The following is a 16,743-nucleotide window of genomic DNA, read 5'->3' as shown; positions in this document are numbered from 1 at the left end:
GCTTACAGACTGTTTGATTGTTTGTACGTAAGCGCGGCGTGTTGGAGTGAGGCGAAGGCAAACGAGTTTTTTCGCCCAAATCCAATTCATTACAGACGAGGTGGGTGCCGTTTTCGTTTATTGTTGTTATTGGTGTTTGCGCTGGTTAGTACTTGTTTCGTTGTTGCGCCGTGCTACATACATAGTACATTTGGAAATTTTTATTTTTCATTTTTTATGAAAATATTGTCTTTATTTACTTTTGTAATTTTGCTGTTGTTGAATATTTTATTAAATATTCCCTTTTGCACTTGTGTTATTTACACTACGCTTCTTCTGTTTTTATTTGATTGTTATGGAGCTCATGCATACTTATGCTTGCATGTATAATGTATGCACACATATGTATGTATTTTCCACTTTGTTATGTGACTTTAGCAGCTTTTCATATGCACGCGTAAAAGAAAATGGCAACTGGCGCAAAGGCATGAAAACACTTGTTTGCTATTTACGTTCCTTTTTGTTATTTATTTTCTTTTTAACACGTTTACTTGGCAACGAGCTTGTAAATATTGGCTGCTACAATTGTGCTGTAATCCACTACATATCGCGTGTTGATTTAATTCTATAAAATTTAAGTCTGTGTTATTTTAATATTTAACACGACAGATGCGCTGCTCGCAAACTTTATTGAAGTACATAATTAAAATCACTTTGAATTTTCGTCGCACTTTGTTGCTATGTACGCACAATATGTACATACACACTTGCACCCCCACTTTTATTCAATCTTCAATGCTTTAATTAATTCACTCACTCTAATCCCATTGGTTTTCTTTGCCCAATGCATTGCATATTTGCCATTAAAAGTAATTGCACATGCCACACAAGCACGCTTGACTTTACGACTTTGACATTCTTCAGCACCAAGCAACCACCATTTGTTCAACAGTTAATGTGGCGTATGGTTTTGTGTGCTATTTTACATTTAACAACCACCGTACCACACGAAGAAATAAAAAATTTACTACTTAAACGCGGCAAAATATTTAACAACGAGCGTCTTCCGTCATTTTCAACTGTCACAACCTGAACTTCCTCTCTCGATTGTCAAATAGTCACTGAGTTCACCGGGAAAATGTCAATTGCCGCTTCCAACAACCGCCACCAGCAAGTGTTGTACACAAACTGTTGTCGGCACAAAAGTTAGCAGCAGCAACCAACAGGCAAAATAAACTAGCCAACAGCAGCAGCAGCAAGTTGGTGTGCGCGTAGAAGATGGTTGATGGTTAGTAACGAAATAAACTTCACAACTACTTGCTGGCAAAAGCGACCGGAAAACAGTGTTGCCGGTTTTCTAAGTTTTTAGTTTTAATTGAAAATGGCGGGTTTCTTTGTCCCTTACAAGCCGCCAACAGTTAGCGAGTGGCGAAACGAAAGCAATCAATGGAGTACAATCAAAACGCCCATCGCTGCTAGCCAAATTTGTTGTTGTTTTCACGTACAACATTTTTTGTTAAGAGAACAGAGGAGTGGCGAAACAAGAGTGGCTACATTTAAGAAAGGAAGGGGATCCGTATGGACTTTCTGTTTAAAGTAAAGCCATCAAATACTGGGACCTGGGAGAAATTACCTATGTTGAAATTTTTAGTTTTCATAAAAAAAATTTTATTGATTTTATTCTATTTAAATATGTAATTATTATTATTACTTTATAGTGAATTATTTAACTACGAAACTAGTACTGCGAACTGCAAAATTAATCTAAAAATCGGTAGTTTTTTTTTGAAAATTTGGTTAAAAAAATATAACTGTGGCAACCCAGCCGGAAACCTGTTTAAATCGAACTTACAACACCAACATGTTTGATAACAGTTGATTTTTAGCCATACATAAATAAGTAAAAATAATAATAAATAATATTTAATTAATATAAACCGCAGTCACGATTTTGCCACAAAATTGTATTGCCTAGCTGTACTGAATTCATAGTTAATCGTTGCAGCATTTCTCGTTAGTTAAGCTGTTAAAAGTGCATTAACTGTTATTTTGAAATCATAAGAACGAGAAACGCGATAAATTGCAAATCGAATACTAAACTAGTAGAAATCTTAATTCGGTTTTACTTTGCAGTCTGTTTTTTGTAGAACTGAAACTGAAATATTTTATTTTTTCCACTTTTAATGCCAGCAATATGCATGTAGTTTTTAGCTTTTGAATTTTACACGTTACTACAATGTCAGTGGCTCGCAAACTGTCGGCTAATTTTCCGATTTCCGGGTATTGCCGTTAAAGTGTCCTTTGCTGGCTTTCAAACTTTTCCACTAACAGATTTTACATTTTGTGCCGTGACCGGTTCCGGTAGTGCAAACAGCGGCATTGCAGTACAGTGGTTTTGACTGTTTCGAATTAGGCTAACTGGTGACTTTTGTATTGAATTCCATTACAGAATTTTTTATTTCTTTATATAACATTTTTTATTGCAAAAAAGTGGCAATTTTGAAGAAAATCTAGTATCCTGTTTTGGAAAATATAAAAATTATAAAATAAAATAAAAAATAAATAAATAAAAATATAAAATATTGAAAGCAATAATAGGGTTCCCCCAAACCGTAAAAATTGCAAAAGTAAAAGTTTGAATTTACAACAAAAAAATTACCAAATTTATTTTTTTGTTAGAATTTTTAGAAAATTTTTAGGTGAGTTGCAGTTTGAAACTTTGCTGCAAATTTGTTTTAAATCATATAAGCTAGTTTTTATTAAGTAGGTAGCATATATTTACAGGAACAGCAGAATCTATTTTCTCTAAAATTGTAAAAGATCAAAATTCAAAAGCCATTTTGATACTTTCTGATGGTTAAGTTTTGGCGCGCATTTTTCTTTTTAATTGGGAATAATTCCCATCGTCATAAAAATAAAAAAATATACAATATATTTAAATTGTTTATCCATATTTTCATTTCACTAAATTTATTTCCTCAAATCATCCTCTTAGTTTGTTTACATTTGAATTTGAAACATAACCTTACTTTTTGACTCCTGAAAATTCCTTCTAGTAAAATTCGTACATGCAAAAATTTGCAGCTCTCTCGGGCTGTTACGCTGTAGAATTCGCTCTCTCTTGCGAATATTTCGGGTTGTTGAATGCATTTCCAGTAACAGCTTGCAAGTACTAGTAACAATTCGTAAAAATTTTTTAATATTGAATGGACCTATTGTTAAGTTCCACTAGTTCGAATTTTTTTTAAAGATTTTGATTCAGTGTTAAAGAGTAAGAGGAAAAAATTCCCTCTGCTATATTTTTGTCCCTTTTAAATGAGTGGCAGCAGTGCCAATTTATAATTTGGTTACAAGTCCTCAGACTTTACCAGATTTTGTACATACATACATATGTATGAATTTAAGTGGAAAAACTGAAAAAAAAAAAATCGTCATTATAGGAGAAAAATCGCCAAGGGGTACCTGTACTCTTCCCTCTCTTCTCACCTCCTTCGCCTTGGAACGAGCAGACTTGAAAGCAAGACTTGACGTATCTGAAAGCTGGCATAGTGCAATAAGGTGAACGAACTAAGACTCAAAAGAGCTGGTTCATTGAGCTGAACGAACTAGAAGTGAACTAATCTCTAAAGTGAACTAAAAAATCCAACTCTAATGTATTTGTTTATGTACATATGTATGTATTAGGGATGTTGCGAATGTGGAATTTTAGACATCCGCGGATGCGAATGCCGACGTCTTACAGCTATCATCCGCGGATGCGAATGCGAATGCGGATGTCAAGCATTTTCAAGAAACAATTAGAATCTGGCATAATGGCGAGTTCGTTGTTTAAACAGCGCTTGCAAGCCAAACCAGATGTGCCAGGTTTTTCTAAAGCTTTTTAAAAAGAATTCTTCATTCTTATTCCTTTGGCTGTTTCAGAGTTTGGGGAATCTGTAACTTCATCCGCGATTTTCGATTTTAGTTTTTGTAATTCATTTTCAATACTTTCTTCTGCGACTGGTTTGAAAAATGTGTGCTTATAGCGAGCTAAATAGTGGTAAATGCAAAATAAGTTATTATATTCCAGGATTGAAAATTTTGAACAATATTCTGTTTTCAAAGTCGTAGCTGCCAGCCGAATCGTATCAGAATATTGTTATTAAAAATAAATACCCCGTTTTTTATAAGAATTTGAATTATTGGAATTACGGATGATGAGGGTCACAGATAGTTTCGTAATGCTTAGCTAATTAAAGGTCAGCCTATAGCTTTTTAATTATTTCAGCACCGATTCTCTTTATAGCCAGACATTGATCATTTCTGGTGGAAATCCCTATTGAAGGACCTTACACTTTGACTTTAAATAGCAAAGAAAGGAGACGTAGGGGGACAGTTTTACCACAGAAGTTTTTAGCCAAGGATCCAGTGTATATCCATATGAAAAAAATATTGCGCGACAAGTAAAAAAATATTACTGTTTTTAAAATATTTGCTAGAAATAAATTCTCCAAAGGGGGACATTTTAAATGATTGAAACGATTATATGTAACATCAAAAGCGAATCCCGAAAATTTGGTTAGGAATTACAGTGCACACTTTATTTTTCTGTGTCTAGTAGTTTTTTTTTTAAGATTGGTCCAAAAAAAAAACATAATAAAGAAAGAAACCAATGCAGGTATTTAAAGTACAGAAAAAAAATATTATTAAAAGGACTATGTTGTCTTTGACGTACCTCAAAGGTCAAGTAGAAGTGGAAACTTGTATGACTGCCCATTGATAGCTCGGTTATATAGCTTACGAAATAATAGGGCGATTCATCAAAACGAGCAAATGCCTCGTAACCATGTAATCCTTGTAAACTTACTTAATTTTGTATGAAAAATCTAATTATTTGCGAGGTTTACGCGGTTACGTGGCGTCACGTGACATAAATTTCCATCGTTACATTTTTGTTAATATTGCTTTTAAAAGATTTTTTAGCGCAAATAAAACATGTGTTTTATGTAGAATATACTTTATGTTTTGACTTCAGCGCCAATTCAGGGTGAATTTGTTGGAAATCTGTGATTTATTATGTTTCAACTACATACGCCGAATTCGAACCAAATCGGACCATAAATACGATTTTTCGAAATATCTCAACCTTGGCGCCTCCTAGGAAGACCATTTTACGCAAACATGATTCTACTTACATAGCCAGTATATATTTTAAAAAGCAGACAAATCGGCCCGTAAATACGTTAGATATAAGACTTTTATTTTTTTTTTTGTCGTGGTGGACCTTCCGATGGAAACACCCATATAGGGAAAGTATTGTTTAAGAACCTTCTCTTGGCACCCATGAATAGTACAATTTTACCTATTGTCTAAACAAAGAATTAAATAAATATGTAATTTAAAATAGGTGGCAGCTACTGAATTAGGGATCTTTAAAATGCCTTCTATTTGATACCCATATTATGATGTTTTAATTAATTGTAACTAATTTCGAATAGGTGGCAATCTTATACGAGTCTTCTCGGAGATGGTGCCTATTCAGATAACCTTAGAATCCAAAACATTATCTGTGTACAAAATTTTATCAAAACCTTTAGAGCCGTTTCCGAGAATCATATTGTATATATGTACATATCGTCGTTTAAAGTACAAAACCGCGTATCGTAATTCTGCAAAACCGCGTAACTGACATTGGCTGCCAAAAATTGGATTTGCTCACACAAGCTCTCTGCTCAATCCTTATCCATTCGTCCTGAAATATACTAGCCAGAATAGCGATTGCTTTATAAAAAGAGAACCATTTTGAAATATGAGTGTTTTACGCTCTAGAAAATAGTTTCTACAAGTTCAATTACACGGTTTTGCATTTTTGCTGATACGCGGTTTTGCATTTTGCTGATACGCGGTTTTGCACTTTAAACGACGATATATGTACGTACATTAGAGTGGTCCAAAAACAGTAAAGTCGGAATTGTAATGCTCTCACCCCCTAGGAGTGTTCTATACCGAAAAAGGTATAGTTTATTTTGAAACCAAAAACTATTTTTATATGGGAAAAAACAACTTTTCGTAGAAATGGTATAGAATTCTTGAAAATGAATAATTTTCGATCGGAAAACTCTGGTTCTCTTCAAGAGACTTTAAATAATAATACCCAGTTGGTTATTTAACCATATTTAATACTAACGATTTTTTTATTGGTCCGCCCATTGCATTTTTCGGGGTTTTTATGAGTATTTGGCGGACCTATAAATTATAGTTGCTATGAAAAAATGGTTAAATAAACACTTGGGTCTTATTTTTGGGAAGCTCCTGTAGATAAACAGGGGTTTTCGATAGAAAACTATTAATTTTTAAGAATTATATACCGTTTCTACGAAAAGTGGTTTTTTCTCCATATAAAATACATGGAAAACTGTAGACGCTTTGAGCCTCCTCTAAGTATTTTTTGATTTCAAAACGAAAAATAGGGATACATTTTTTTCGGTATAGAACAATTCTAGGGGGTGAGAGCATAAACATTCCGACTTTACTTTTCACATGCATTTTTAGACCACCCTAATGTACCTACATGTTTGTGCATACATAACTCATCTTTTTTTTTCGAAAGAAAATATTTTATGTAACTACTCAAAATATTTATTTCTGAGTATTGTTAGAAATATAAAAAATTATTTTTTAACTTTGCTTTTGTACTGCTCCCTACCGTGCAAACCATTTTTCCAGAGTATTCTGAAGTATAGAAAAATTTTACAGAATTCGTAAAGATCTCATCTGATTTTTTGCCGAATTTTCTAAAATGAAGTAAATCGTGCACACTTCGACTCTTTTACGAAATTTCGGAATGAAATCGGTAAAGAAATCAAAATAATTCTGCTATATGAATTTTCTTTATTTTTCGTACAGAAAGTTCTTCACGAGCTTGTGTCAACTACTTCATATAATTTTCTTTGAAGATTCGTAAAAAAATTGCTACATAAATAAGAAACTCCTAAAGATTTCGTTAAGATTTCGGGAACTTTGGTTTGCAGGGTACTTGCTCATTTGGGGAGCAGCTCACATTCAGTCCCGTTGGGGGTGAACATCAAAGGGAAACAAAATATGTGTGTATCCGTTTTGAGAAGCAAAAGCAAAGCAGCGCTGCCAGCAACCTGTTGCTAACGCAGCGCTTTTTTGCAATAACTCTTGCCAACTAAAAAAATTTATAATATTAACTAAATGTTGTGCTAAAAGACGCTTACCACGGCTAGCTATGATATCAAATTGTTAATCTTGCTACATTGGTTCATTCCATTTCCTTCAATTAATTGGCTTCCTTTCTAATTTTCTTTCGCTGGCTGCGCCGCCCTCCTACATACAACTTCACTACAACATTTGTGATATTTGCTTTTAAACTCAAGACATTTGCACTTATTTTGCTCATTTTAGCTCGAAAACACTCACTTATATATCATATTATACTAATCACTGCATTTTAAACCATATTTTATAAACATTTTTTTACATATTTCACTAATTTTAACTCAGGCAAAGGAAACCGACGCGCAGCTGTTCGAATGGCGGCGGAAACTGTTGATTGTTTTGCAGAGTTGCAATTGTGTTTAGAAAATTTAATTGGAGGTATTCACGAGAACAATTGAAAATAAGCGTTTTTTCGTTAAAGGTTATAACATTAAATTCACAACTAAAGAAAATATAGCGATTTATAAAAATAAATTAAAAAATTGAAGTAATATTGATAAACGCAACTGTTTTAATATTTATTCATAAACAAAAAAAATTCCGATTCGTTACCAATGCCCGAATCAAGGTGTACGCACTGGTTGCCACCACTCATTTATTATTTATTTTTATTTTTTTGCCATATCAAACGCTTTCTTTCTATTACTATTATAAAAACGCGAAATTTGATGAACCAATTTTAGCATTATTATTTTAAAAGCTATAACAGCCGTCATCGATTCGCCAACAGTTAGCGAGTGGCGAAACGAACGAATACAATGAGGTACAACCAAGTTCGCTATCGTCTATCCGTGCTAGCTAACTTTGTTGTTGCTTTCACATGCAACATTTTTCGTTAAGCGACCGGAACTCAAACATAGCAAGCAGCTAAGTGGCGAATCGATGACGGCTAATATAAGTTTTATTTCACATCCTGCACGGCAACCATACCGGCATCTGTATAACCACACATTTCTGCGACTTTCGACCGCATTTCATTTCACTCCTTAATACATTTCCGTTCTTTACTACATTTTAGCCGTCATCGCCACTTAACTGCTTGCTATGTTTGAGTTCCGGTCGCTAAACGAAAAATGTTGCATGTGAAATCAACAACAAAGTTAGCTAGCACGGATAGACGATAGCGAGTTTGGTTGTACTTCATTGAATTCGTTCGTTTCGCCACTTGCTAACTGTTGGCGAATCGATGGCGGCTAGTAAAGCGTTGCTTCAAAAATAGTACTACATACTTAGGCTGAAAGCCAACACTCGATATTCGGGTCTATGCTATATGCTACATGAACAAAAACAACAACTATAAAATTTTGTATTTTAAAATAATAGACACTATTTATTTTTATTCAGAAGTGCTGGTATGTATGTATGCATGTATAAATAAGCAATACATTGTATGATAAAATTTATATTAAGTTCTTAGTTACATACCGTTGGCTTAGTTCGCAAACGTGCTAAGTCCATATTTTATAATTTTTCACCGTCTAACTTTTTTTGTTGCTAATATTTTCCTAATCTGTAAATGCAGTTTTCTTTCTTAGTCGTCTTGTTTCAGTACCTACAATCGGCCAATTTGAAAATAAAGCTGTTTCAGACTTATAGGCTCTTTTGGGTCTTACCACATTTTCTCTTTATCATTTTGTTCTTTCAATGTGGACTTAGCACATTTTCTATCAAACTGTTTTTCATTACATATTTTTTATTGTTAAAAGATTTAGTTGTTTATTTTAAATATATTTTATTGTTTTAAAATGAATAATAACCTATCTTATTTCATTGCTGTTAACAAAAATAACTATTATAGGTCGTAAATTTGTGTACCATTTATAAAGGAAAATAATTAAAAACAAGTAAAGAGTATACGTTTGGCGAAACCGAACTTTATATATATACCCGGCGAGCCGCAGCGCAGGTATCAAATATTGTCGTTTCAACTCTCTCTAAACTAACTTTGCATGATAAGCAGTGGAGTTTTTCCCAATTGAAACGTTTTCGTTAATAAGCTGAGTTAGACTCAATGATATAATTGAACCAATTTTGGTAGAAATCGATAAAGTGGTTACTGAAATACACCTTTATAGTCATAAAGTGGGCGGTTCCACGCCCAATTTCTAAAAGTCTATAGCAGTCTTATTATTATTTTTTAAGAGATTGCTGTAAGTACTAACTTGGTGTAAATTAGCTTCCTCAGTTATAGTATTTCAGAAATTTACTGTTAGATATATGGGAAGCGGGTGTAATTTTGGTCCGATTTGAATAATTTTTAACGCATTGCTTTTTCGTACCAATGTTATTAAGCGCACCGAGTTTGGTAGAAATTCACAAATCGGTTACCGAGTTACACATCTGTGGTCAAAAGTGGGCGGCGCCACGCCCATTATCCAAAAATTTATAATAATCTGATTGTTTGCTAAGTGGTTATCGCAATCATCGATTTTAAGTGAATTAGCTTTAGTAGTTACTGATTTATCGCAGTTTTCGTGTTTCAGTAAATTACCGTTATATGGTCGATGCGCGTAGTCAGCGCTCGATTCCAAAGACTTTGGTAAGGACTGGTGATTGGGCTACTGAGATACAGCATTTTATCGAAATGCAATGTCCAAAAATTTCATAATATTTTTTAGCAAAATTCTACATCAAATACTAGTTTTCAACAATTTGCATCCAATATTTACTGAAATATCGTAGTTCTTGCATTTTTCGAAAATATCTTTATATGGGAAGTGGGCATGGTAACAGTCCGATTTCGCTCATTTTAATTCCATTCTACCTTGTATAAAGGTTCCTACCAAATTTCGTTGAGATATCTTAATATATGCTCTTATTATCGTTTATATATTTTTTTTTTTATTTTTTTTTGGACTTAGCACATTTGCATACCACTGCACAACAACAAGTAAGAACGAAATTACGCTAACTTTTTTATAATGATGTATTTTGAGTTGTGCTATCTTACTGTGTTAAAATCTTAAGCCAACGATATATAAGTTATGTTTTTGCAATTTAAAATCATAAAAAGATAATTTTACATATTTTACTTATTTTCGCTCCTTTCACTCATATTAATATGTTCAGCATTTTTGATTTTTAGCCAATTACAACATAAACAAAAACAAAATATATACATATGTATACGTACATACGTGCATATGTATGTATATCGATGGTCCTGTGCAATAACGACGCAATTCAACATTCAAAAAACAAAAGCTGGTACTACTGTTAACTGGCTCTTGTCTTTAGTCCATGTCCAATCCATTTCCATCCCTTACTAAAGTAAGCAGTAAGGACTGCTAAAGTAAGTACAAAAGATAAGACATGGATTAGAGACATGAGCCACTTAACAGTAATAACAGTTTTTATTTTTTGAATTGTGTCGTTATTGCACAGGACCATCGATATGAAGAAAATAAAACTTTTTAATCTGTCAACGCAGATTAGATAAGGAAAACAGATTTACACGCGTATACCTACTAACAATTCAAAAGAACGGAATGATTTTTCAACCGCTTAACAATACCTTAAATAAGTAAAGCAAGAAAAAAACTAAAAAATATTGCATTACGCATTGAAATATTACATTCAGCTCAAGGCTGTTTTACACAAGAATACTTTAAAGTTTTCATATATTTTCTGCGGTTTTACTTGCTCACTCATATGGACCCACCAATGTTGTATCTACACATATCGCAAGTTACAAGTGTTTATCTGCCACTCCAGTAGCAAACGCGCCCATTTTCGAATGCCAAATTGATGCGCGGATATGGCAAGACTTTGCCAATCTTCAACTGCTCGATATTCGGTTCATCCTCGAAATACATACACTGTTTTACAAAATTCATGAAAGCCTCATTCATTTTCATAGCTTTAGCGGGCAGAATCTGTATATTCTCATCTCTATGTAGCTTGCGTACAATTTGCTCACATATACGCGTATTACAATCGACATCGAAGAGTGGCACACCGAAATTCACATCCAATAGTGTCCACTCCTCGGTGTTGGTCTCTTCACTCGAAGTATCTGGGCTATCCAAAATAGTTTTGGAATCGCCGTTATTTGCTGCGAAACTAATTGGTATTTCCACTGAACTCTGGGATACCAACTCATTTTGGCTTGCATTTTGTGCTGCCGAATCAGCATCGCATTTCGCCAATTCAGATGCTAGCAATTCGTTACAGTCATCCGAAGTAAATATATTTGAGGGTGAACCATTTTGTGGACTAACCGCAAAGTAATTCTCATCGGGACTCTTTAACTGACTTGCATTAATCGGCGAAGCACTCAGAAGTGCAAAGCTGGTAACTTCAGAGCCATCAGCGGGCGATAATAAATCTTGCGGTTGTGTCAGTGTGGACAATTTTATAGGCGCAGTTGCGTTGGCAATCACATTTGGCACAATTTCCTTGCTACGATTGGATTCTACTGTTACAGTTTTTGTTTCAACTGGTGACTTTGCTTTACTTTTAGGGTGTCTTAGATGCACTTGCAGTTCAAAAGATTCGCACCCTATGTCGGGCACACCGGTGTTCAGGAATGTTATAAAACCACAATTGTGCTCTAGATCTAAAAGTTTTGCCAATTGTTGCACGGCATTGTGATTGGCCCACTGCAGCTGATGCGAATCATTTCCATTGAATGGGAATGATTCATAGCGTAAAAGTCCAGGTTGGCGGATGCCATAGCCTTGCACCAGAATGCAACCATTCTTCAACTGATCGTTGAGATTGCGGAAATTTTCGGAGTTCAAAACATACGAATCGGAATGTAGTATATTCACAAGCAACTTTCCGTAGCCAAGAAAGATGCGTGGAAGTGTTTTAAGTACTGTGCCGCGACAAAGGAAGAGACTAGGTGGCCCATAACCTATAAGTAATGAATTGTAATGAGAAAGATAAGTCAATATGAAAAAATTTACTTGCCTGTTATATGATTGTAGAAAAGTTTCGACCACATATGCGAGCTTTCGGAGCTTCGATAGAATTGCCCGAAAAAAGGAATGCTAAAGATATGCGATAGTGTGGCAGTGAGAGGCGTTGCAGATATTATAAACTTGTATTTCTTTTCAAGCACGCGATCGCGTGTCTTTTGATCCAAGCATTCCAGACACTCAAGTCGCAGTAGATCCAAGCCACCTGGTAGCAAATGGCGCAGCGAACAGATAGTCGATCGTAAAATGACAGCATGCGCGAAGTAACGCGAAACGTCTCCTTCACCCTCGGCATCTAGCAGCGAGACTTTTTCCAGCTCCGTTAGAAATGAGTCCATACTTTCCTCAGACAGTTTTCCCACCTCAAACATAGTTACAGCGTGATTTTTAAGACCAGGTGATAGATTACCCATCATCAGAAAAGCGGTTAGAGTTGAATCAAAGAGAAATCCAACTCGTTTTCCGGTTTTTTCTACCAAAGCAGGGAATTTGCCTTCTTTTGGCGTTGCGGATACTTCTTTGATACTTAATTTTGTAGTACTCTCGCTTAAATCGTCCAATTCAGAACTGAGCTCTTGCTCCTCGGAGTAACTATGTTCGCCTCCAACACTCTGCATTGCTTGCGGTGATGGTGATGGCATATTGGCAAAACTGAAATCACTGGTGTTGCCATCGGATGAAAGGTAGCCAATGGAGCTGCTATCCTTATCCTGTTGCTTTTCCTGCTGTTGTACTAAAGTTGGACTATACTGTGCTGCCTCAGCGCGTTCAGCTGTTGCTTCTGATGTAATGAAGTTATTATAATTGAGTGGTGTGATTTGTGGTGGCTCACGTGCCATTGATTGTTCCAACTGATATTGCTCCCAACTGGCGTGGTACTTCAACTCAGCACTTGGGCTATCGCAGACGGAATCTTTGCGCCTCGCAAAACCCAATCGACAAAAAAGTGATACTGCCTGCTTTACGGAATCTAGATCGACTTGCAACATTTGAGCCAATTCCGAAATTGTCATGTGCTCATCGGCACTGACAAAAATTTTATAAAGCAGATTTTCAAAGTAGTCACCACTGGTACGATTCATGACAAAGTTGCGCAGTGGCGGTATGCTGATGCGATCTTCGCCTGATATGGGTATATCCAAGTAGATTAGACCTTTGCGATAAAGACTATGTACGACACTATAATCACATTTGCCGGCAGTTTGGGAGCCGAAATCAATGAGATCATCGATTAGACTACGCTCTGCTGTTGTAACAAATCTTATGTCAGCTTCCAATACATAGCCTACCTCAATGCGCCACCACGGTTCAACGCGTATACGCACCGGAAAACGAGGCAAGAAATCCAAGGGATTGGGTTTGGCACTAAAGAGTAGCGCACGCGTTGTATGCGTTTTTAAATCGCTTATCAGCGATAGATATTCATTACGCCCGATGCCCAAGACACGCAGACAGTCGGCGGCCGTGAAATTTGGTAGTGTATCATATGACTTATCATTGCGTAGCAGTTGACTCAATAAATCAAGATAATAGTTAAATGGCGTTACCCGCAATCCTTTTGTAATAATATCAGCTAGATGATAGGGGAATAGAAGCAGACCGTTGATGCTTTTCTGGACAAGTAGTTCATAGTAGCGCTGCTCATGGCGGAACACCTTGGAGGTCAGATTACCTCGGAAACGGAATTGGTTCTTTAGACTGTAGTTGAAAACATATTTTTCGTAGTCACGTTGATTATTGTGCAGCACCTGCTTCAGGTGTATCGGTACGGCCGCCCACGGGATGTTTTGACGCACGCAATTACCAATATCTTCAGCGACCTTCTCCGAAGTCATTTTTTCAGTTCACTATCGCCTTTTGATCTATTTTTTCACGTTACTCACGTAGGCAGAGCCGTGTTTTACATTTTATTAACTAAAGTGCGCTTAAAATTTTTGGACACATAAAATGAAAATAATTTTTCTCCTTTATTTATCTTTAGAAATATGGCTACAGAAATCGAGCAGACACACGTTGACATTTGTTTTTTTTTTTTACTTTTAAATGTCAAAATCAGCTGTACTTTGCATGATTGCATTTTCTGGGACCAAGAGACAAATTTGAAATTCACCACTTTCAGTTTATAACAGGTTGACATCTAGCGCATTCACCACTTCTAACTGCCTTTCCTAATTTGGAGCATCAAGCGCCACACAACTGTAAAAAGTTCTCATGCCCGTACAATTTGTGTGAAGTATCTTACAATAACGCGGCGCTGAGCAAATGGAATTTGCATTTTTGACAGGGCGTTACGTGTTGAAGTTGGATGCAGAATACGGAAAGAAAGAGAGGGGACAACAAAATGTGAAAGAGGAAACGCGAAAGCTGAGATGCTGAATATTTTCACTGCATTACCAACGTACCTAGAATCGCGGTGACAAGAAGTGGTAACATTTTTTGGTAATACAATTTTCCGGTCACAAAATTTTCGATATCGTGCAGAATAGAGCTGTAAGAGTACAACTCCACAACAAGCTTTGCAGGCGTATGACGTTTTCAGGCTTTCAGCTGCACAATTCAGCTATTGCTGAAAGCCTGAAAAGCACTGAATGCCTGAAAAGCTTGTTGTGGAGTTGTACTCCAACCGGCCCGCGGCTACCTTAACAACCTTATTATGCCTTATGATTAAATTTCCGCAGAACTGGTTCGGATGAAATTGTTTTGGGCGAATTTCAATATAAAGCTTTATTTCACCACCCCAAAAAATGTACTTGTCATTTTACATACATGGTAACCCTGTCGGAATGATTTTAGAATTTTTTTGGCAGTTTGTGGTAGCAACAAGAAGGCGATTTCTTCAGCTATTTTTCTTCCACAACTGTTAAATTAGCAAAAAAGTAGGTTTATTGCTGTGAAAAAATTGCTTGGAGCTTTGAATTTATTCAGTAACAAGTTAAATATATACTATGCAGTGTGCGGAAGTGTGCAAGTCCGAAAGTTACTCAAAACAAGTTTGATAAAACCCACGAAGACGACAGGAGCAATCGATTTTTTTTGCATTGACAGTTCCTCAAATAAGGAGCGCGGAACAAGTGAAGACGATAGTGTATTCAACCAAATTTTTTATTTTTTTTTAGGTGAACACGCCTTCGGCAGGGAAGCTGAACCAGAAAAGTAAGCGTGAAAATTACTTAGTGGCCTAAGTTATAACACAGGTGTATAAAATTAAGACGTTAAAACGGCAGCCAATTGGTGTAAAAACGAAGCACTGGAATTATAACGCCACTTCATGAACGCGGAGGAAGATAAGCAAAAAGCCATTGGCGAAGAGACCTCGAGGTACTATTGCATATTATATATGCATTAATTGCTTATACGCCTAACATTTTTGGGTTTGTCTAGCATTAATGAAGATTCGCCATCTGCTAGTAATAACGCATCTACACATTCAGCCAGCAATAATCAGCAAACGTACGAGCAGCAGCAACAACCATTGCAGTCGCTGCAATCGACACGCACCACCAACCCAGATATGAAACGATCCGCCGTTAAGGAACTAATAGAGCGTTATTTTTATCAACTACAGCGTGGTTGTGGTAATCCGAAATGCTCGAACGAGAATTGTGCATCCAGTGGCCAGGTTGCGCCAATGAACCCCAACGAAATAGCCGCACGCGCTATTCAACTTTTCTCACAGGATGCAAAACTATGCGACTATAGTCAACCACCGAAGGTGCCGCGCACCCAGAATGACTCACCGTCGAGGTAAATGAAAAAGTCAAATGTGTCACTTTGCGTTTTTTTTTATTATTATTATTATAGCTTTTCACATTTTTCTTTGTATCCTTTGTTTTAGTTCACATTCAGCGAGTTCAGCGGCCACGACACCAAGCATACAAGACTCCGACATGCCCTCGCCTAATGATAGTAGCACGAGCAGCACAAGTAGCTCTACTAGCACTAGCAGCAGCAGCGGTAATAGCACCATAACTTCTGGCAGTGCCAGTGGTAGTGTGCACAGTCATGCCAGTCAGCACAGCAATATAAGCAGTTCTGGCCCAAATAGCGCAGGCGGTGGTGGTGGTACGGGTGGCGGCGGCGGTGGAGATGCCGATGTAGCTGCCACTTCCTCATCTTCATTAATATCACATAGTCGCCCTAATTCAAACAGAAGCTTGGAAAACACTAGGGACCGTTCAGCAGCAGCTGCTGACATGTGCCAATTGGAAATTCTGTGCAACGCAGCAGAAGCAGCGGAAATGGCAGTGGATAACAGCAATTTGCAGACAGCTCAAACGGGCATACCTGTAGAAGGGGGACCAGCAGCCCGTACTGCCTCTGGGCCACCAACGCCCACTTTCGCACCAGTCCCTTACCTCAATGAGGCCTTGCTCGATGAATTGTTGGATGAATGCGTTAAGTTTAATACATACGATCGACTATTACATGCCATAAACGAAGTTTACCCGCATGTCGAACGGTTGAGTAAAAGCTTTCGTAGGCCAGTTTTCGCAGGTGTACACTCAACTCAATTGACTTCCAGTGCTACAGCTTCAAAGCTGCAAGAATTGCTTGGTAAGTCACCAAGCGATCTAAAAAAAGAAGATCTGCGTACTCTAGAAGGGGAAACTGACAAAGATGA

General features: G+C 36.6%; 2 protein-coding genes across 2 annotated transcripts in view; one reads left to right on the top strand and one right to left on the bottom strand.

The window, feature by feature from the left end:
• Positions 1-10,239: 10,239 nt before the first annotated feature.
• Positions 10,240-14,139, bottom strand: LOC118739141 (protein FAM91A1). Its single transcript, XM_036470307.1, has 2 exons — positions 12,115-14,139; positions 10,240-12,058 (listed from the first exon to the last, which is right to left on the bottom strand). The coding sequence occupies exons 1-2, from the start codon at positions 13,955-13,957 to the stop codon at positions 10,899-10,901; spliced, it is 3,003 nt and encodes a 1,000-aa protein (XP_036326200.1). The 5' UTR covers positions 13,958-14,139; the 3' UTR covers positions 10,240-10,898.
• Positions 14,140-15,390: 1,251 nt separating this feature from the next.
• The window catches only part of LOC118740137 (putative protein TPRXL), an 8,675-nt gene continuing 7,322 nt past the window's right edge, over positions 15,391-16,743 (top strand). Inside the window, exons 1-3 of the mRNA XM_036471631.1 lie at positions 15,391-15,440; positions 15,504-15,866; positions 15,958-16,676. Of these exons, the coding sequence (XP_036327524.1) occupies positions 15,391-15,440; positions 15,504-15,866; positions 15,958-16,676 (1,132 nt within the window). The remainder of the gene's footprint in view (positions 15,441-15,503; positions 15,867-15,957; positions 16,677-16,743) is intronic.

The sequence above is a fragment of the Rhagoletis pomonella genome, unplaced genomic scaffold, assembly GCF_013731165.1.
Source record: "Rhagoletis pomonella isolate Grant_MI unplaced genomic scaffold, Rhpom_1.0 Rhpom_scaffold_00005, whole genome shotgun sequence".
NCBI lineage: Eukaryota > Metazoa > Arthropoda > Insecta > Diptera > Tephritidae > Rhagoletis > Rhagoletis pomonella.
The sequence above is the reverse complement of the archived record's forward strand: the minus strand, read 5'-3'. Positions and strand labels throughout refer to the sequence as shown.